The sequence below is a fragment of the Mauremys reevesii genome, linkage group 5 (genome assembly GCF_016161935.1).
Source record: "Mauremys reevesii isolate NIE-2019 linkage group 5, ASM1616193v1, whole genome shotgun sequence".
NCBI classification, from domain to species: domain Eukaryota; kingdom Metazoa; phylum Chordata; order Testudines; family Geoemydidae; genus Mauremys; species Mauremys reevesii.
The window spans coordinates 120,758,096-120,781,043 of record NC_052627.1 but is presented as its reverse complement, the minus strand read 5'-3'; the positions used below and the strand labels follow the sequence as shown (position 1 = coordinate 120,781,043).

At 42.7% G+C, this 22,948-nt stretch overlaps 1 protein-coding gene across 5 annotated transcripts in view; it reads right to left on the bottom strand.

The window, feature by feature from the left end:
• Positions 1–21,487, bottom strand: part of NELFA (negative elongation factor complex member A) — a 38,760-nt gene extending 17,273 nt beyond the window's left edge. The window contains exons 1-7 of one of the 5 annotated variants that reach the window (XM_039541185.1): positions 21,356–21,487; positions 20,628–20,837; positions 11,662–11,833; positions 10,255–10,416; positions 8,530–8,619; positions 2,864–2,994; positions 1,664–1,733 (exon numbers count right to left, since the gene is read on the bottom strand). In XM_039541185.1, the coding sequence (XP_039397119.1) occupies positions 1,664–1,733; positions 2,864–2,994; positions 8,530–8,619; positions 10,255–10,416; positions 11,662–11,833; positions 20,628–20,837 (835 nt within the window). In that variant the 5' untranslated portion in view covers positions 21,356–21,487. Of the gene's footprint in view, positions 1–1,663; positions 1,734–2,863; positions 2,995–8,529; positions 8,620–10,254; positions 10,417–11,661; positions 11,834–13,859; positions 13,985–20,382; positions 20,391–20,627; positions 21,297–21,355 lie in introns of those variants that run through there. The other 4 variants (XM_039541186.1, XM_039541187.1, XM_039541188.1 and 1 more) reach the window with 4 other exon arrangements.
• Between the last annotated feature and the right edge of the window lie 1,461 nt (positions 21,488–22,948).

Here is a 22,948-nt window from a genome sequence, read left to right as displayed (position 1 = left end):
ACGAGCCAGTGGATCACCTCAGCAGATCCTTTTCCAACCACCACAAGTGGTCCCTCTGTCCAGATGTCATGAAAGGCATCTTTCAGAAGTGGGGGACTCTCCAGTATAACAAGAAATGTCTTCAGTTCTGCTCCTTCCTGGGTCACTCAGACACTTTTCTCCTCCCTTGGACGGATCAGCACGCATTCCCTCCCATCCCTCTCATTCACAAGGTCTTGCTGAAGGTCAGAAGGGACAAGACGCATCTAATAGCCCTGGCATGGCTATATCAGCACTGGTTCACCACCCTACTACACCTCTTGGTGGAAACGCCAATCTGCCTGCATCCATTTCCGGACCTGATCTCCCAGGACCACAGCCACCAACATCATATGAACATAGAGTCCAGACTGTGAGATGAAGGGAAGTTCTGTGGCTGAACCCCACAGAGCTAGCATGCTCTGAACTGGTTTGTGAGGTGCTTTAGAAGAGCAGAAAACTGTCCATTAGAGCCACTTATCTGCCAAAGTGGAAAAGATTCTTGAACTGGTCTATGCAGAAGTGTGTTTCACATGCACAGTCAACACCACTTTTCATTTTAGATTACTTACTCCACTTGAAATAACAAGGCCTAACTGTGTCATCTATTAGGGTCCATCTAGCTGCGATCTCGGCTCTTCACCCATGGGTGAATGGTCATTCTGTTTTCTCAAACTCTAATTGTAGTCATTTTCTTAAGGGCCTGGAGAGGTTATAACCCCAGATATGGCAGCTACTCCCTCCCTGGGACCTCAACTTGGTGTTAGCAAGGCTAACAGGACCTCCATTTGAACCGCTGGCAATGTGATCTCTGCTCTACCTATCCTGGAAGGTGGCCTTCCTGGTGGCCATTATTTCTGCCAGAGGGTGTTGGAGATCTGAATCTTTACTTTGGAACCACCTTATACAGTCTTCAAGGACATGGTTCAATTGCAGCCACATCTGGCCTTCCTTCTAAAGGTGGTCTCACAATTTCATAGTAACCAGGATATCTTCCTACTGGTCTTCTATCTGAAGCCGCATGCCAACAAGGAGGAATAGGGACTCCACTCGAGACATCAAAGACGTGCACTTGCCTACACAGAAAGGGTAGCCATTGCAGACAGAACAAAAGGCCTTCTAGTCTTGGCCCAGAGACTTTTATCATCACGTATCCACATATGCTACGACCTGGCAAAAGGTCCCTGCTTCTCCTGCCTTGACGGCGCATTCTACAAGGGCTCACGCATCTTCAGTGGTGTCTGTAGCTCCAGTTCCTAAGCAGGACATCTGTAGAGTGGCAATGTGGTCATCAGTTCACTATTTTGCATCCCATTACGCCATCACCCAACAGGCTAGAGATGATGTAGGTTTCAGCCAAGCGGTATTAACAATCAGCATGCCAATAAACTCCATCCTCCACCTGCGCCATGGCTTGGGAGTCATCTTCTTTGGAATGGACATGAACAACACATCTCAAAGAACAGTTATGGAAGGTTAGTAGCCATTTTTTCCAAAGGGAGGAACCTTCTCTCAAGTTTAAATCCATCTGATTTGATAATTTTAAATTAAAAGTTGGATTTAAGAAAATGAAATATCTGGATCTTGTTCTCAAGGTAGTTTCAGTTATTAACATTTATACACCTTACAGACATGTTGTACCAACCTAAAGTCTTTCTTCTTCTCTTTGCTTCACGACCAGCACCAACCATATCCAACTCTGAGATATCTAGTAGCTACCAAAAAATAATAATTAATTATTGAATTGAAATGCCTTACAAAAAGGTATTTCATAGAATCACAGAAATGCAGGGCTAGAAGGGACCTTGAGAGGTCATCAAGTCTAGTCCCTTTTGCCAAGGACCAAGTATACCTAAACCACTTCTAAAGGGTGTTTGTCTAACCTGTTCTTAAAAACCTTCAATTCCACAGCCTCCTTCTGAAGAGTATTCCAGAGCTAAACTATCCTTACAGTTAGAATGTTCTTCCTAATATCTAATCTAAATCTCCTTTGCTGCAGATTAAGCCCATTACTACTTGTCCTACTTTCAGTAGACATGGAGAACAATCAATGTCTTCTTTAAAGCAGCCTTTAACATATTTGAAAACTGATCAGATCCCCTCTCTCCCTCCTCCTGTCTTTTCTTGCCCAGTTTTTTAAACCTTTCATCATCAATCGGGCTTTCTAAACCTTTTATCATTTTTGTTGTGAACGCTCTCCAATTTAGCCACATCTCCCCTAAAATGCGCCTCCCCAGAAGTGGACACAATACTGCAGCTGAGATCTCACCAGTGTTGAGCACAGCAAGACAATTACCTCCTATGTCTAATATATAACATTCCTGTTAATACACCCCAGAATATTAGCCTTTTTTGCAACTGCATCACTTTGTCAGTTTATATTCAATTTGTGATCCACTACACCTCTACCCCAATATAATGCTGTCCTCGGGAGCCAAAATATCTCACTGCGTTATAGGTGAAACTGCGTTATATCAAACTTGCTTTGATCCGCCAGAGTGCGCAGTCCCGCCCTCCCCGGAGCACTGCTTTACCACGTTATATCTGAATTTGTGTTATATCGGGTCGCGTTATATCAGGGTAGAGGTGTATAACCACCAGATAGATCCCCTTTTCAGCAGTACTGCAACCTACCCAGTTATTCCATATTTTGTAATTGTGCATTTGGTTTTTCATTTTTAAAAAAGAGTAGTATTTGATTTGTAGTATTTGCTGAAATACTTTGGAAACTAACAAAAAAAATTAACTGCTCTATAACCAAAGTCAGCAAACTATCGTTCACTTTTGATTAGAGGTTGGGGACTAACGGGAAAATGCAACAGTATTTTAAAAGGCTACTACCTACCTTCACTCCTCTTTCTTTGCGCAGAGGTGTTCTTGATGGAGGTATAGGGGTTCTGTTTCCAGCAGGGCTAAATACACTAGGTGCTGTGGGACTCCTGAATGGAGCTTGTTTTGGTATTCCTTTGAGCGGGGCTTTGGGGGAGGGGAGAAAAAAAAAATCAGCAACATCAGTTGTAAAGAATTATGAGATCTGGACTCCTAGAGACTTCTCATTTCTTGTACTGTAGCTTTAAAAGCTTCTTGGATGGAATGGTCTATAGATATACATCAGATGCACCTCAGAGGTTTATTTTAGCCCGCAAAAATGTTAATAAAAGGAGTTCACTGGGTCAGAATTTATGACCCAAAGATTTAAGGATGAGCCACTATTATTACACAGTTAAGTGCATACAGATATCTTTTCATACACAAGAATTTAAATAAAGCAATCTATTAAAAGAGACGTATTGCTACCGAACTACATCAAACTCTGCTTACTGCTAAAGGCTGAATTTAATCAAGGTGAATTATAGGCACAGCTGGTAGCACCTCCTATAGTTAAGGCTGCCTGACGTTTTCCATGATATGAGTTTTCAGTTGCTTATACTTTACCATACTTTAACCTTTTGAGATGAAATTGACCATGTTATTTGTGTATCTCTGGCTGAAATACACTTGAGACTGCAGGAGCCAGAGGATGGAGAGAGTCAGAGGGGTGCAGCAGCTGGTGATGAGGGTGGATAGGAGCAGAGGGTGATGGTAGGATTGCATAAGAGAAGAGGTATGGAAGGAATGTGGAGGATAAAAGAAACATGGAGTGACTACCCATTCCCTGAATGAGACTGAGACCCTGTGGAAAAATAATAGTATGTAATCATGTAATTAAAGTCTAAATCATAATGCAAGGGTTCCAAATGAAGCTTTAACACAAGCAGCTTTAATTTGGACATTTCCTAACTTTTGAGTCCTTGACTTTGCAACCTTAATATGCTTTAAGATGTGTTTTGGATGCATACATAAAGAAAGCAGGAAAGCACTTAACTTCTTAATAGCTTATGAAAATTAAGCTAAGCTATGGGAAGGAGCAACATATTGCTTATCAACTTCCCTCAAACAAGCAGTTAGAAGCCACCTTGATGTCTCCAACCTTCCCCTTTCTTAGAAAGAGGATAAAAGTAATTGGTGTTCTACTTGACTTTCCTGCTTCCAATCAGGTTTTTGGCCTGGATTTAACAGAGTGTATCCATTCATTTTGTTGGCTGATTATCTTCTCCTATGGATGAAGGGAACTCAGGTTTCCATGTAGAGATTTTATTTTAATTGTCCAGCGACTTTTGATGCTATTGACCATAAGTTTTTGAGACTCTTCTGCAGATCCTGATGGGGGTAGATAAGATTGAATTTTGATGCTTCTCTTCTTTCCTCTCAGAGATCCAAGCAGGATTCTGAGAAGCTGTTCAGATGTTCTGAAGGTTCTCATGTGTTATGCGGAAATCTGTTCTATCACCTTCCTTTTTCTTGTGAGGGCACTTGGGCAGACAATAACATGTCTCTACATCTCCTTGTCACCAGACACTGATAATGCAGCCTCACTGCCTTCCAGCTGCCTGGTTGAGAAAAGGCAGATAAGAGCACAGATAACTGTAGTTCCAGAAAACATCTACTGTAGGTAGAAGAGGAAATAGAGATAGAGAAACTGCATTGCCTGAAACTGCTTCCGGCTGCATAGATGTTCCTCAAGGTGTGAGAAGGTGCAGTTATTGAAAGTAACTATGTAAAAAAACAACCAGCTGTATTAGCAGTGATGATAATCCATCAGCCAGAGTAACCCTCTGCGAAGGAGTCTACACCATCACTCGCTTCCTAAAAAACGCCACAGCCTAACCTGCACTTCTGGAAGTTGCATATAGGCAGGAGTGGCTGCAGGAGCAGGTGCATGTCTGCACTCCAACAGCAGGTCTGGCTACCATGTTCCTACTCTGGATGCATCCTCAATGTGACCCAATGTGAAGCGCACCTCTCTACCTTGGTCCCCTACACATACTGGTAGATTTCACTCGTCTGGTTTTATACGAGGCAGTCCTCTTTTGGGCTAGTTTGTCCCCCATCCAGTACTGGGACAAAACTGGACATGGTTTTGTTTAGTGCTGGATGGGGGATGCCATTTTGAAGAGTGCGCCACTCCATCCCTGCCAGCGTGATCTTGCATGCATTGTGAATGCAGGGTCATACAGGCAGGGGTGGGGTCATGCAGTTCCCAGACGTGCTGGAATGCCCAGTATTCTGGGAATCTGTGGATGGCCACATTAAGTGTGTGACACCAGCACTTAACATGTGACAAATGCCCAAAATGTTTACTAAACTTTCCACCTCAGCAGTTGTGCAGTGTGACCTGGGACATCTTGGTGCCAACTGGCAGAAGGCAAAGGGGCGCATAAGTGATACAGGGATTCACTGGGTCTGATCTCTTCACATTAGTTTGCCAAGGGTGCGATGTAATCCTAGTGATCATAATCACTGTGAAATGTATACATAGATAATATTCAAGGAGTCGTGTGTGTGTGTGTGTATGTGTATATATACATAGAAAATTATGTTCCTAAGGTCTGTGAATTGGAGCTGGTAACCAGAAGGTGAGAGAGACGTTTCTTTCAGGCAAGAGATGTGTGTCTGTCTGGCTATATGTAAATTGAGTATTGTGTGGTTCACAATGGATACCCATTTACAGTCTGAGCTGAACAGTAATGAAGGGATTGTAAAATCTTCGAGAGGAATTTACAGGAAGAAATAACCCAGCAGAAGGGAATCCAGTTTACAAGTGAAGACAATAGATTTTTGGACTATAACTATAGAAAGAGGAACTCACTCTGCATCCTTCATGTAGAAAGTAAGCTGACAGCGTGTGCGCTTTATGAAAAAAGGATCACAGCCAGGCTTCATTGAAAAATGCTGGGAAGACTTTGGGATGAACTAAACTTAGACTTACTTTATTGGCCAAGGAGTGTCTAAGTTCTAGAATGCATATTATGAACTTGGTTATATGTAACCCTTTGCTTCCAATATTTCTACTTGCTATCACTTGGATCTGTTCTCTAACTGCTGGGTGTTAAGCAGAGCTGTGATCTAAGGTATAACTGGTAAGCTGAGATGTACTGTTCTTTTGGGAGCAGAGGCTCTGGGAATTCTGTGAGCATCCAGAGATCGGGCACTCTAGGGAGACACGTGGAGAACTCGGGGGTTGGACTGTGCCTATTGTTAACCTGTAAAGACAGCAGTGCCTGCGGAGCGTGGAAGTCAGTGATTGTATTTCCAGAGGCTGGTGAAGCTGGGGAGCTGACCCACAGTAAGCACAGATGAGGGCAGGTGGTACAGGTGTGTCTCACCATAGGTACCCTCAAGAAGTGTCACATGTGAATTAAATGTAACATGTATCTTTGTGAAAATCTTAAGTGACCTACAACACATTCCTGCTGGCATCCTTTCCCGGGATCACAGGCACGTGTGAGCTTACTGAAGCTTTTCAATCTGCCAGAGGAAGCTGGGGGCTGGGTGAAAAAGAGGCCAGAATCAGGAAGTCAGACAGAGGAGGGCACATGCATGGGGGCTCTTGCAGATGAGACTAGCTCCTGCACACAAGGCAAGATCAATAGCAACTGACAGTGATGACATTTGTTATGTATGACCAAAGTATTAAACTGTTTAATACACTGTTTGAAGGCCATGTCTGATGGCACAAGGATTCAGAATACACTGACATCATTTTGTCCTCCACCACTTCTAAGATATAACCTATTTTAAAATGTCCTGAACCACCACCTCTACAAAAAAAATGTGTAACCAATGTTAACCCTGTAAGACTTTGTTTCCTACAGTGGCTACCCCACATACTAAGCTTTTAGAGTCTGCTTCTGCCCAAATGGCCTAATCCTCTAGCTCAAAACAATAGCTTTAAAATCCAAAGGTCCAGGGCTTATTTTGCATTAGAAAAGCCTGACGAGTGGGATACAAAGAGAAACACTGTAAGCATGGATTACACCCTGGCCAGGGAAGCTTGTCCCAAACTTCTGAGGTTGACAGGAGTTTCAATCCCCACATGGATCCAGGGGATTAAACCTGAGACTTCAGGATCTAAAAGTATGAGCCTCTAGTGCTTGAGCTAAAGAGACAGCTTTATTAGCTCCAAGTCTAGAGTAGACAAACCACTATCTGTAGTCTGTCCTCTAGCTGGGGACAAAGACACACTTCATTAGGGTCGGAACGCCTGTAGTGTGGTAGTAAGCAGTATGTCTGATAAATGTCAGAACAATGACAAGGGGTTTAGGATGATCTAACTCCAACACTACCCTTATAACTTGTGTCTTCAGCAAATTGTGTCCACGTAGCTCCTGTGCTACCAATATACCTTATCTTATACCAGTGTCAACCTTGATCAGTACCACTGTATCAATGTCAACATTCAAGCAGTAACATTTTAAAGCTTAAATAACTATTTATTTTAAAGAAATGCAACTTTTAACAAATATTATTCTAATCTACTCATAGCAAAGAATCAGACCAATTTTCATACTTCAGATTGCCGTAGGAAGGCCCCGAAGGAAAAGCTTCAGGCACTAACATTGTTTAGTTGCACAGCAGTTTCAAAAGCTGGCCTAAGTGGCCTTAACTTTTTTTCCACTACAAACTGATACAGAAAATTGAAGCAGTTCAGAAATAACAAAACACTTGGAACTGATTCTCTCAGAGCACTGACATTTTATAAAAAGAACAGCAGTACTTGTGGCACCTTAGAGACTAACACATTTATTTGAGCATAGCCCACGAATCACCTTAAGTTTAAATAGGGACTGGGAATGGCTGAGCCATTACAAACATTGAATCTATCTCCTCACTATATGTTCCATTCCATGCATCCGAAGAAGTGGGCTGTAGCCCACGAAAGCTTATGCTCAAATAAATGTGTTAGTCTAAGGTGCCACAAGTACTCCTGTCCTTTTTGCAGATACAGACTAACACGGCTGCTACTCTGAAACCTGACATTTTATAGACTCTTTTCATCCCATTAAAATGGAAATCTTGAGTGCAATTTTAACTGTAGCGGTGCTACTGCTACCCTAAAATATTGAAGGTACTGACACTTCAAGAAAATGGTATATTTATAGTTATTTACATTTAGAAAACAACTATTCTCAATTCCTACAATATCCTTAGTAAGAGCTAGGCATTCTTTGCATCTCTCCGAGTCAGTGTTTGATAGGCTTTATCTGCATTTTCCCTTCTAATGCGCAGAACTGTTTATGTTCTTGGTAATTATGTTTGACAGTTTTGAACCTTATTTTAAGAATTACAATATACTATTTTTATATATAACCTCATCTATACATGTAAGAAAAAAATTCCAAGCAGGAATTTCAAACTATTTCACCTGGAATAATTACCCCATATTATGCTTATCACATGTTCTCCTTTCCATATGTGAAAGTCAATATAAGATTACTTCCACTAAAGTGCATCATTATTTTTCTATTTTCATGTTTCCATAGAGCTTCATTTCCCTCCTCTCTGAAATCCAGTTTTTAAAAATATAAGCCTTGCAGTTTTATTCTTTGCAAACACTAATTTTACCTACATATGAGCTGTATAGACATATAAATTATTCTCTACCAAGCAGTAATATAAAACGAGTCATACTTGTTGTATCTATTTTTTTGACCAGCCCCCTCCCTTTGGCATGGAAAGGCACTCCTGCAGTCTTCTTGAGCTGTTGTGCTGTTTCTGTTGCTATAAAGAGAAATGCTTTAGTTATTTCAAAATTTGTATTTGAAATGAAAACTACTGCACATCCTACCTAAAATTCTTTTAGGACCTAATCTAGTACAAGATGGGAAACTGTATCTTTAATTGACACAGGTCATCAATGTTTGACAAATCACATAATGCACTATTTGGAAAAAAAAAAACAAATTAAAAGGATTGTGTAACAGATAATCTAAGTTACAGAAGTATGCAAAGTAACAAAAATAAACAAACAATCTCCCGTATATACTTGTTCATAATCTGAATATTTTGGTAAAAATGTGATGCATCAAAGAGCGGGGGTCGGCTTATAAATGGGTCTACACCAAAAGCGGCGGCCAGCACATTCCTCGGCCTGCGCCACTTCCTGCCGCCCCCATTAGCCCAGAGCAGCAAACCGCGGCCAGTGGGAGCTGCGATCAGCCGAACCTGTGGACGCAGCAGGTAAACAAACCGGCCCGGCCCACCAGGGTACTTACCCTGGTGGGCCGCGGGCCAAAGGTTGCCGATCCCTGATCTAATACACTGTTGTTTTGTTTACCTGGAGCACCTGCAGGCATGGAGCCCCTCAGCTCCCTGTGGCCACAGTTCTCCGTTCCCAGCCAATGGGAGCTGGGGGAGCCGAAACGGCGAACCGTGGCCACAGGGAGCTGAGGGGCTCCATGCCTGCAGACGCTCCAGGTAAACAAAACGTCCTAACTGCCAGCGGCTTACCCTGATGGGCTGGGAGCCAAAGTTTTCCAACCCCTGAAATACAGGGTCAGCTTATGAAAGGGTCATACAGTTTTTGCTATTTTTACCTATCCATTTTTGCGGGGGAGGGGGTCAGCTTACAAATGAATGGGCTAGGCTAATGAATTAGTATATACGGTACTTGAGTGGGAAAGTAGAAAGTTAAAAATGTAAAAATTTCATTTAAAATGCTTAGATACTCAAGTTGATATTTGAATTCAATCCAATTGACTAATCAACTCAAAGAAAGGTAAAAGCAAGTTGCTACAGCAAAGTGCAGTGTACAGTACAATATTCTAAGTTCACTCAGTTAAAGAATGGCTGTGGCTAGACTTCCTGCCTTCTGTTAATGAAAATCCTCTTGGCTTTCACTCACAGTAGGCACAATGAGCAAGGGAAAGCATGCACTGGCTGCCTCTGCGCCCTGTTGCAAAAACATATGACAAAGCTCAGCTAGGTTCCAATTTCATTTTTGTGGTAAGAGCCCCAAGCATCTTAACCAAAGCTCTTCCTGATGAGTCTCTAAAACAGATTACTAAATATAACCACCAAAGAATCTAATCTTGCTTAGTTTTTGTTGGGTTTTTTTTTGGGGGGGGGGGGGGGGGGAAATGTATTTTTTTAGAGCCTTCAAATCTGAACAGCATTTAAGATTATAAAAACAAGACTAGCATATTAATATGGTGACAGCCAGAATGGCTTTGATAGGCTTAGTCCTGATCTTCTGCACATTGTTGTGTATTATGGAAAACCAGCCAGCGCATATTCTTGTAAGAAGGGAAGATATGATACGTGTTCCTGTACTGAGGAACCAGACTGAATTCTATGCCTTCCTTTTACAATCCTATCTGTAACTGTATCTGATCAACTAGCTGGTTTACTACTTACATTTCTGCAAGAGTTCTGCTCGAAGAGTGGCACTTTTGGGTTTTCTTTTCAGCTGGAAGTGTTTCACTGGGGGAGTAAGTGGCCCAGCTAGTGTTGTCAAGGCATTTTTGTTTAAGTACTGGCACTCCAACGGCAACATAGCTGATGTTTCACATTCACTTACTGTATAGAGAGTTAACATAATGCATGTGGGTAAAAGAACATCTTGTACAGATAATTACAAGACAACTTTTATATAGTTTGTGCAGGTGATTTTTAACTTCAAAATATTTATTCAGGCACTGAGGGAAGCTTCTGTTTTGCTCATAATCAGACTTCCAGAAACCCGCCAACTCTAGCTATGTTATAGCAAGTAACCCTTCACCAAGATTTAACAGGACATATTTTTAAGACGGCCATGTTAGATTTGTCTAGTTAAGTGTAAAATTATTTTAAAAGTATTGTACATATTTCAGTACTCTGGAAAAAACAGCTGAAGATTAACTCAGAAGCTACATTTAAAAAAAACCAAAAAACAGAAAACACAATCCGGCAGACCACAAAATACCGAGAGGTGAAGATTTCTACAAGCAAATGATCACTCCTATTTTCAAGCACGATGAAGTACTCTTTCCAAGGAGTTTTTCTATTACTTTGCTGTATCCTGGCTCCTACAACCATTCCTGTCCACTCCATTCAGTGGCACTTCCAACTTTTGGGATAGTTCCTGTATTGCACTAACACTGGTACTGCATCACTGGTAGTACTAGCATATACATTGCCCAGGCATTTTAACTGCCTCAGTCTAGTCTACACTAATGCTCTCACTGCTGCCATCAGTAGTGAAGCTGCACCAGTGGGACACTTCCTAAGAACTGCTAGTATAGTTGCAGTCCATCTATATAGCGCAATAGTTGGCTCCTCGAAGTACAGATGTACATCCTCATCTTTAATGAGGCTCCATACAGGGGTCTGCCCACACAAAGCTCACTGCTTTGGGATCAGGGTCTTAGAGAGAGAGCTTAATATCATGCTATGGTAACTATGAACAAGTGCACAGAGCTTCTCTCCTAATGTGACAGTTTTAAATAACAAATAGACAACAGGAAGTCCCTTGAAGAGTAGTAAAAAATGCAAGACAGGAATAAAACAATGTTTAATTTATGATCTTTTAACAGTTTATACAAGTTTAATCCCAAAGTAATATTTATTAAATTATACATCAGGCACTCCTAACATAGTCCCATTGCCTCACATGGAACAGTTCCTGGGGCAAAGAGCTGCTGGATTCAACCCACATTTATTGCTTCCCATTAGATTCTTAAACACATATGGTATTATCCTGGCCTCTTTGACTTTCACCCATAGTGGTTTGAATGCAAAAGTGTCAAATATGCATTGTAATTTTAGACAAAAAAGATTGCTTACCTTTTTCCCTAAGTTCTCCTAAAATATCTTGAACATTGGGATTCTGTTCTTCAAGATCAAGGTTAAGGGAGCCAGTATCTGGAAAGGATTTTAAAATATCAGCTACCATTAAGACCCAGGGGTCTGAATCCAAGGTAGCGAGCTGGATAATTTCAGTCAGTGCACCTTTCATCTAACAAAAAAGAGAAAAGAAAATCAACAAATTGGAAACAATTTTAAGAAGGTTGCTTTGTATTTGGAAATATTTTCAGAAACCAGTACAAACATGCACAATATTTACTTCCTGTGGGGAACCCATACATATTATTATGCTCTAACGCAGCTAAACAAGGCCTTTAAGCCATATGTCCAGGGTCATCTTTTTTGTTACAGAGAGTTATAACACAAAGAAAAGAGGATTTTTAAAAACTTATTTCAGGGGGTTCAACTGGGGAAAAAGGGAAGAAATCACGAGATTGTAGTGGGGGAAAGTAAGTTTATTTCAGCTACTAATCAAAATATCTATAGTTGGTAGCATAAATAAATAAATAAAATACAATCATCTCACTGAAATTACATATTGAAATTTGATTTTAATCATTATACTTTATTCACAGGTAACTCAGTCCCTGAGAGAGTTGAAAATTCAGATTTAAAAACTTTTTAAAATGTCTTATTTGAACATTAAAAATTGACTTTTTAAAATCTCTCCATTCTTTTGCAGAGCTAAGATGTGGTTTTAGGCAGCACGTGCTTATCAGAGCACAAGAAAAAAATTAGAATAAAAAAACGATGTGACCATTATTAAGACATATTGGCAATACAGAGCCTTAACACTAAGGATCTGAAGATCAAGTGCAAGGAAACTAAGACTTAATACTGAGATGTGGCCCTTTCCATATCCCATTGTGATCACATATTGCAGTACATATGGCACAATTTACACTGTATTCAGGTATCCAAACACAACAAGACAAGTCAAGGAGAGATCTTCATCCTTAACTCTGTATTTCCTTTCTCTTATTAATTTACAATAGGCCTTTTATTATTTGAACATATTTTGCTTGTTAAAAAAATGTATTATACCGAAATAGTAGATTAAATTATAACCCAGTTCTCCCTTTTTCCAAGCACCTTTAGACCTCAGAAATAAAGTCAATGGTCCTTTTGATTTTGTTGATTATACAGTGATCCCTCTGCCCCAACACACACACCCTAAATTACAGAAAGCTAATTTACAGTCTCATTTATGCTGTGCACAGAAGTCTCCACAAGTTTCTAATCTCTGCTCCCCCCCAAAGCCTCCCTCTCCCAAATCCTCACAAGAAACAGTGCTTAATTTGTAGTGAAAGAGGTGCTGGGGCTCAAGCAACTAGTTGCTAGGACTCAAGCAATTTTTTTTTTTTACTTTCATAACTGATGCAACAAGCCCAGAGATGCCAGGGCTATGAACTGCCAAGCCTACAGGTGCTGGACTCAGTCCTGCTACAAATGAAGCACTGCAAAAAACCCAGTGTCATCCTAGAACAGAGGGCAAGATGGCCAAATTGGGCTTCAGCCTCCACCAGAAGCTGCTTCCGCTACATTTTTAAAAAGGAATGAAGTAGGGAATGGGAGGGAAGAGTATGATACTTCTCAGGACAAAGGGCTGCTTTGACATCTCCAGTCCACAATACAAATTCTAGAACTTGAATAGAGATTTTAAGGGATTGTAAGTGTGAACACAGAACAGTCAATAACGCTTTCAGTAGGTTTGAGTTATATGGTAAGGATGCTAGAACCTGACTAAAGCTGTCTATATTATGATTCCCACCAGTTTTAACACTGGTTCAGCTGATCTGGTGGTAATTTTTTCCATAAATTTCCTCAGTGTCAAGATCTTTTGTCTCCTCTTCCCACCATTCTGTTAGTGCTTTATCTTCAGGCTGCTTTCTACATATGGCCAAGCACCCTCAATGCCCTCCCCTTTATATATCTCCTCAAACTCCTTTTTTCTCTAGTTTTGCATCAGGAAGACCACCACTGGCCTCTCTGATCCCAGATTAAGTTTACAGGTCTGGCAGTTAGAAAAATATGTATTTATTTGCAAACTGAGCATATATGATATGCAAGTCAGAGGCACATAGAATCTCACATGCCATTTTTACAGTTACTTTTCAAAGCAGAACTACATTTCAACATTGTTAATTTCATTATGGACCAAATCTTGAAATCCTTACTTAGGCAAATCTCTCATTGACTCCAACGAGTCTCTTGTTAAGCATAGACTTCAGGATCAGGTCCAACATAGTTTGTCAGTTGTCGTTATGGGTCTTGCCTGAAACATCAATGCTTAGCAAAAATACTTTAAAAAAAAAAAGGAATGAAATTAGTACTTGTGGAAATGAGGCGCTAATTACATTTTGTACAGACAGACAAAAATATGGCAAGGCTTTAACTTGGACAAACATTGCTATAAAGATTAACATGAAAAAACAAAACTAATTTTCACTAGTAAACAGCCATCAGAATTTCAAATAATCATAGCATTTGGGGATGGGAGAGAAGGGACAAGTTATTGGCAGCAGACAAGAAAACCAGACAAGAGCTCCAGGACTTCATCCAAGTAGTTCCTATTAATTTTCTTTCCATTTCTACCACTAATGCAGTGTGGATTAAATAGAATTATAAAGTGGTTTCACTACTGGCTAAGAAACCTAAACTGTTTTTAATGGTTCAGTGTCCATTAAGAAGGTGATGTTGAATAGGAGTCCACAAAGGTCTATTATTAATCAGCATTTTCATTAATCTGAAGAATGGAGTGGAGAGTATATTAATATCTGCAGATGATAAAGGTCAAAAGGATAACATATACTCTAGCAGCAAGGGATTAAAATACAGTATATAATTAATAAAATGGAAAAATGGCCAAGATCAATATAAAATCAGATTCAATAAACTGTAAGATAGGAAATATGAGTGAGGGCCAGGAAAATGTAAAGGATGACAAATTATGACAGATAGTGATTGTCTTACATGCAGCTCAAAGAACCCCCTACTCCCGTATTCTGGTGCTTTATACTACCACTTCTAGTGTGCAGGAGGCAGCTGGCTTCCCACCCACGAAGGTGGAAGGGGGCAGAGCCTTGACTCCGCACCCTTCAGTGTAGTTATGCTAGTGTGGTTTTTCCTCAGACTTTTGTACTGGTGACCCCTTTCACACAGCAAGCCTCTGAGTGCGACCCCCCCCCTTATGAATTAAAAACACTTTAGTACATTTAACATCATTATAAATGCTAGAGGCAAAGTGGGGGTTGGGGTGGAGGCTGACAGCTCGTGACTCCCTGAGGGGTCCCGACCCCCAGTTTGAGAATCCCTGTGCTAGTGCATCAGGGAGTGCAAACACGACTCCAGGTTTAGACAATCTCTCTCCCAGGGTACTCCAGGGGCAGCACAACACCACATTGCTCAAACTGCAGGGCTAGATCATAATGACACAACCTAGCCATAAAGGAGTAAATGCAATCCTGGCAGAAAAATGCACATGCCACTATGGGTCACGTTAACAGGAGTATATTATGCAAAATAAATAAGGGTAATTATTCCTCAGAACTCAGAACTGCATTGAGCTTTCGATATCATTTCAAAACTCTGATTAACTGCAAAGGGTTTAGAAGAAAAAGAACAAAAGGTTAGGGAAATGAATCCATTAGGGAATGGTTAGGAGAGCTGCCATGTTCAGTTTAGAGAAAAGCAGTAAGAAGAATGAATTTAACAATTGTCTACAAATACACAGAGATGTTAAGAAGACAGGCACCAATTATTCTAATTAGTCAGTGAGGACAAACAAGAAGTAATGGGTATATGGTGTGGTAAGGAAAATGTAGGTTAATTACCTACCCCACCGGAGTGCTGGAATAATTAATTCATTAATACTTGTAAAACACTTGGAGTTCCTGAATGAAAGGTACCAAGGAAGTTGCAAAATATTAGGAGACCAAAAAAAAAAAAAAAAGAGCAGAACACTTAAGCAATGGATCAAGCTGCCAAGAGAGGTTTGTGAATCAATCACCTTCACTGGATACATTTTTAGATAGACTTGACACTTCCAAGAGAGGTTTAGGGATTAAAAATGGACAAGTGACTATCAAAAATCCTTTTAAAATCAAATAACACCATGTATTCTATTAATCCCAACATTCATTGTAGTCCAGAAGTGGTTTCCAAATTATCCTGTTCCACTGTTAACCAATATACTTCACCCAGTGCTTATTTTAGAAGGATGAAAAATAGTCTCTTTAAAAAGCCTATATTCAACCTACCATCCACAGAGCACAATATAATTTGATGTTTAAAACCTATACTACACATGATACACCAGTTACACACACTGTACACATCATTCAGAGCCACAAAGCTGATGCAACATTGTTTCTAATCTCGTAATATTTTCACAAACCACATCAATGCTCTGAGTACTAACACCTGATCAGGGCAGACATGTACATGAGGAATAAAGAAAAACATGCAGTACACTAATGAAGTCCAATCTCACTGAATCCAAGTCATTTTCACAGGTAAATTCAACTCATAATACAACCTAATTAAAAAAAAATCAGTCTGAATATACATTAAGAATTTTTACTCTTAGATAGCCACAGCTCTCCTGTATTAATTATTATTATTACTAGTAGTTGTTGTTAAGGGATGACACTGTCTCAGTGCTGTACCATATATAAAAATGAATGCTGTTCTGGTGCAAAAGACCAAGAAATTGTAAGGTTATATGCTCAATAGCAGCTGTTACTTGTTTTAAAGTAATCCTGTAACAAGTGTGATTGTAACACTGTTTGACATGACTTCCTTATCATCATCATTTAATCTGAGCAAGTTTATTATAAAACAGTGCACTTTTGATGTAACAATTGTTCCTTCTCAATGAGCTCATCACTAAATTCCCTTTGGTTAAATAGCTTTGTTCCATTGGGTTATTTTATTAACAATACAAAACTAATGCAAAAAAAGGTTTTGGATCTGACTACAAAATTTTTCATCTTCAACTGAATTTACCTATATAATGATTTTTTTTGTGTTTATGTTTTAAGGGGGTGAAAATGGAGGAAAAGGTCACTTACCCTAGCAGTTTTAACAGATCACAAGTACACTGCAAAGGGACTAAAAAATTACATTGTGCAAGTCTCTCTCAAGACCAAGCTTGCTCAGTTTACAAGTCAAACAATAATATTTGTAGCTGCTAGCTCCACAAACTCCATCTAGAATCTGAAAAAGCCAGCACTTCTGCTTCTGTCAACACCACCAGTACAAATTTTTATATTCAGAACTGAGCTGGCTGTTTTGACAATACATGAGGTAGAACAGAAACTAGCTCACTCTTCAATAGTTTGAACGAGTCTGCAAGGCTAACAAAAGTCAAAATGAGTGAAGTGACCTGCCAAGCCTAATTAAATTTGGATTAATTTTAAGGAGGTATTTTAATAAAAAGTATCTCAGAAGTATTGTTCTGATGGATGGCTTTGCAGCATTTCAATGGATTATTTTACAGTGTCACTTGAGCTGCAGCTCCATCAGTTTGAGACAAGAACCAGTCAAGTGTTCTCCATGAAGAGCCCAAAACTTTTCAATTCATTCCTCTTGGTCCAAAATACCTCTAATCTGGTAACTTTCAGGGCACACAACAGGCCCCTTTCTTTACCTAAGCTTTCTGGGGCTTTTATGCTAGTTCTGGGTGTAATGAGAGCTAGGGTCTTGATATGGAGGGATCATGTATGACTGATTCTTATTTTCTGGTTTTGGGGAGGCCCCTTTATTTAGTTTGCATTAGTATAATTGAATTTGTAATGTGAGAGACACAGAGCTGGGACAGGCACTTAGCAAGCAGTTACAGTATGTCTCAAAGATACACAGGAAGCAGATATGCTAAGAAGGCGCCCTTTTTAAAGCAGACTGCAGTGACACAGAGTGAATGACTGCACAGAAAAACATACTAGAGCCACTCTGAGTCACACTACTCTGAAACCAATTGGTTTAAACACTTGATGCTTGTGCACATACCTCTTTTAGGACATTTGGTTGTAACTTCTCCAGGGTGAAGTGTGCACTAATCCATTTTATTTACAATTTCCCCCACACCATGTTTAGAATACTACTATCACACCTCAACAACAAACATATCCTATCTGACAATGGCATCTATAAACATGGGTCTCTTGCAAAGGGCACATCTACCGTGAAAAGGTGAGACTCAAGCTGAACCTGCACACTATCTTCATTGGTGTTGTCAGGAAACAGAACAATGTGGGCCATGAAGTAGAGTGCAAATCCCTCAAGACTCAAGTTGTGGAAATGTATGCTCCAGAATACCCTCCCATTATCAAACTATTCCCTCACAAATCAGCAGATTCCTGACTTCCAACTCAATACCACTTCAAAACAGCCCACTCAGACTGTTAGCATCCTCCTACCTGCAGTTAGCCATGCCAACTCTGATTTCCTAGCCCCTAGACATTTGAGCTTCAACATCCCTCCGCTATCCCCTCTAGAGACCCCTGCTCTTCCCCTTTCCGAGTTTCAGCACTTGCTGCTGTCCTCCCTAGGGTAAGGCTTTTAAGCTATGTTTACACTACAAGTGCTACAGCAACATAGCTGCAGTGCTGCATTATAGACCAGTGGTGTGCAAACTTGTGGGGGGAGGATGCAGGGAGCAAGAGGTCCTGGGGGGGGGGGGGGGGGGGAAAAAGGAAAAAACCCCACCCCACAGGTCCTGCAGGATGCGCTGCCATAATAATGGGAACAGGATAAAAATAAAGTGAGTATTGTGGGATAAAAATTGAGTAGGTAATGCAGGTTGGGATGGGAGCAGGATTAAAAAAAATTGTCCCCCTGTGCCGCAAACAACACGAATGCTCCAACCAGTAGGCATCACTGTCCAGCCACCCAGCTCCGAAGGCAGTGCCACAGCCAGCAGTAGTGCAGAAGTAAGGGCAGCAATGCCTGGCCAGCAGTTGCTGCTCTTCACCCGCAGCACAGATGTAAGGGTGGCAATGGGCCGGGGGCAACAAATTCCATGAATGGTAAAGGGGGGGGGGTGTGACTGGAAAAGTTTGCACACCACTGTTGTAGATGACGGCAATAGAAGGCATTTTCCATCGCTGTGGTAAATCCACCCCCTTGTGAGGTTTTCAAAAAAGTTCTTCCATCAACCTAGTGGTATCTATAAGGGGCTTAGGTCAGCTTAACTATGCCTCTGAAGGGTATGAATTTTTCACAGCCCTGAACAACCTAAGTTTTAGGTGTAAACCAAGCCTTAGACTCAGCTTCTGTGCAGATGGCTGTTGAGGGAAGAGAGATGAAGGAAATTTGGCACAGCCTATTTCCTATATCAGTGGTTTTCAACCTTTCCCCCCACATTTACGGATTCCTAAAAAATTTCAAATGGAGCAGCAGACCCCTTTGGAAATTTCAGACTGTGCAGACCACAGGTTGAAAACCACTGCCCTACATAGTTTGCTCCTCTGGCCTACTTCCAAGCACAGTTGCTGGCCCAGAGACACAATCCCCCAAAAGGAAGCCAATAGCACTAGCAGTTGTACCTGGTGAAAGTCTCACAGTTCATAACTCATCAGCCTAAAGATGAAAAACAACCCCCCCTCACACACACATTTTAGACAAGAGGGCAATGATGGGACTTTTTAAAACTGATTGTATGGCACCCATATGGGTGCCGCCCACAAGTAACAGTTATGATTACATTTTACACTTTCCATTAGGAAAGTCTCTGGGCACATCACAGACTGAAACCTCACAGTACTGGCTAAACAAATAATGCTAAATGCCTAGGTCTTACATAGCACTTTCATCAAAAGAGGACAGTACCATTTTACAGATGAGCAAACTAAGGCACAAAGGTGGGAAGGGACTTGGCCAAGGTCACCCATCAGGCAGAGGCTCCCAGCGTTCTCCCCACTAAGAGACACAGGGCATGAGGTCTCAATGGGCTGACCACTCAATCCAGAACAGTTATTTCAGTGTAAACTGGGGAGGCTGGTCGGGTTGGGAACTGGGGGAGGGCTTGGCAGGTATGCATCCTACAGATCCCCTGGGAGTGGATGTAGGGAGGGGGCAGCTGGGGAATTATGGGTGATGCCTGTGTGGAGTCAGATCAGGTAGGTACTGAGTGTAACACCCCAGGGGGCAGGGGCAGGACGGGGGATGGGGTGCAGTACTGATACCCTTAGGCAGGAGAGGGGGTATACCCAGCGGGCTGTTACTGAGTGTAACACCCAGGGGGGCAGGAGCAGGCGGGGGGAGGGGAGAATGTAGTACTGATACGCTTGGGTGGGAGGGGGGTATATCCAGCGGGCTGTTACTGAGTATAACGCCCACGGGGGCAGGAGCAGGCGGGGGGGGGAGGGAATGCAGTACTGATACCCTCGGGCAGGGGAGGGGTATATCCAGCGGGCTGTTACTGAGTGTAACGCCCCGGGGGGCAGGAGCAGGGGGAGAATGCAGTACTGATACCCTCGGGCAGGGGAGGGGTATATCCAGCGGGCTGTTACTGAGTGTAACGCCCCGGGGGAGCAGGGGCAGGAGCAGGAGCAAGGGGGGAGGGGATGCAGTACTGATACCCAGCGGGCTGTTGCAGGAGCAAGGGGGGAGGGGATGCAGTACTGATACCCAGCGGGCTGTTACTGAGTGTAACGCCCCGAGGGGGGAGGGGCGCAGCACTAATACCCCCTCACCGACCCGGGGGTGTGTCCGGCGGGCGGGGGCGAGACTCGGCGCGCGGCTCCTCAGACGCCATTTAACGGGGAGGGGGCGGGAACCGCCGCCCTCGCCACACGGGGGCGTTTGCCGCCCTCCTCGCCGGGCTCGCCCAGCCTCCGCCTGCCCCGGGCACCTCACCCCCCGCGGCGGGCCAGGAGCCGCGCGGCGGGCCAGGCTCCGACCCGACCCTCCCGGTTCCCGTGCAGCCCCTGCCCCGCTCTCACCTCATCCACCGCCCGGCGGGGCAGGTGCAGCATCCCCAGCAGCAGTTTGAGCTTGACGGCCGAGGAGAGGCTGTGGAAGCAGAGGCGGATGTTGTCGATCACCGAGGCCGTGAGCAGCGAGGCGATGCTCGGCGGCGCCCACAGCTCGTCCGTGGAGCCCAGCTTGTTGTGTAGCCACAGGCCAGTGTCGCTCTCCCGCATCGACGCCATCTTGAGAGCGGGGCGAAAAAAGAGGGGATTCTCAGCGGGCATTTTATGAAGGCACCTAAACGAAGGGAGGGTGAGGACCCCTGTGGGTTTGCCGTTTCGTTCGTAACCCAAAATGGCGGCGCCCTAGTGGAGAACCTCCACCATTGAGGGGGGAAGGAATTCCGTAATCTAAAATGGCGGCGCCCTGTTGGAGAGGAAGAGCCAGCAAATCTCCCCGATGCAAAATGGCGCCTCTTCCGTATTGCAATATGGCGGCCCCCTGCTGGGGGAAGCGTCACAGTCAGACTGGCTTCCCACCCTTCTCCGCGGGCTGGTTGTGGCCTCAATACTCCTTTTCGGTATTAAAGGGCCAAGGGACGGGACTGAAGGTCAAGCGTCTTGAAGACAGCCTCTGAGCCAGGCCGCTGCCCTGTGCCCGTTCCCTCTGCCCTTCTCTCTCCCTTCCCGTAGGCACGTCTCCCCGCCCCTCCGCTCTCCTCCTTCCTCCCACTTCAGCCCCGCGCCTCGCTGGCCAATACCCGGCACCGCTGTTGCCAGCCAAAGCGTAAGAACTGCGCGCTCGGCCCTGCGCGGACCAGGCTTCACAGCGCCCGGGGTCGTGCTGTGCCCATTGGACATTACTGGCCGTTTCTGGCTCGGTGGCAGCAGCCTGTTGGACGCTAGAGCTGTCAGGAAAAGTTTGAAATTTATGTTTTAAAAAAAAACTCTTCTCCAACCGCTTCCCACCTTCTTTTGACCAGTCAGCGCGATACTCTAATCTACACCCTCCACTGTGGTGTCTGGGCAACTCACTTCTCCTTTGGTCCCCTGTTTTTCCCCCCTCTTTCCTTCCTTTTAAAACAACAAATCCAACTTGCCATTAAATTGATAGATGATGAAATCAACTTGCAATGCTGTGCTTTGACAGAAGCAAAGTTAACTGCCTTTTTCATCATCTCCCCAAAGATTTTAGGATGGAGTGATGGTGACAGGAGGAAGACAGCGTACACACCAAAAGCAGGAGAAATTAGGAAACAGGCCCCTTTCATACAAATACACACATGCTTAACTTCATGTGCCACAAGAGGGTCTCTGCTTTCCACACCTGAGTAATGATAAACATATGCTCAAGTCTCTGCAGGTTCAGGGCCTTATAAATACAGCTTAAAATGCTTATTTTATTATAGCAATAAACTAAATAAAAATGGGGGAATCTTTCTGGGGATGCATGGAGACAGAATGAATTTGCCTGCCACGCTTAGGGATTTTTGGAAAACCACGCTCATTACAATTGTGAAATCTCTTTACAGCAAAACAATCTGACTTCTCTGTGAGAGCTGAGCTGATTGGTATGAGGAGCTCTAGGCACAAACTCTGCTGGTATCTCTCCTATTGTGGAATTTACTATTTGTTAATATCTGAAATGCTGTGTCTCACAGCATCTAAAATTCTGCACATGCAGTGCTGATTTGTATGTGCTTTGTAAAGTACTTTGGGGCAAAAAGGGGTGATGTGAATGGATTTTATTATAAATCAGCACAAGCGAAAGTCATCCTTTTTTTTTTTCTTTGTTCTGAAATGAGTGCAAGTAACATGTAGCTTGCTAATGCCATAAAAGTGTAGGGAGAAACTGTCCTGTACAATATTTTAATCTGATAGCACAATAAATTATTACTTAAAAAATATGTCTAAGGGATGCTGCATAGTAAGATTTAACATAATGGCCATTCTGAGTCAGACCACAGGTCCATCTAGCTCAGTATCCTGTCTTCCGACAGCGGTCAATGCTGGGTGTTTCAGAGGGAATGAACGGAACAGGTAATCGCCAAGTGATCGATCCCCTGTCGCCCATTCCTAGCTTCTGGCAAACAAAGGCTAAGCACACGGTCCCTGTCAATCCTGGCTAATATCCACTGAGAGACCTGTTCTTTTTTTAATGCTGTTATAGTCTTGGCCTTCACAACATCCTGTGGCAAAGAGTTCCACAGGTTGACTGTGCCTTGTGTGAAGAAATATTTCCTTTGGTTTGTTTTAAACCTGCTGCCTATTAATTTCATTTGGTGATCCTTAGCTTTTTGTATTATGAGAAGGAGTAAATAACACCTCCTTATTTACTTTCTCCACACCAGTCA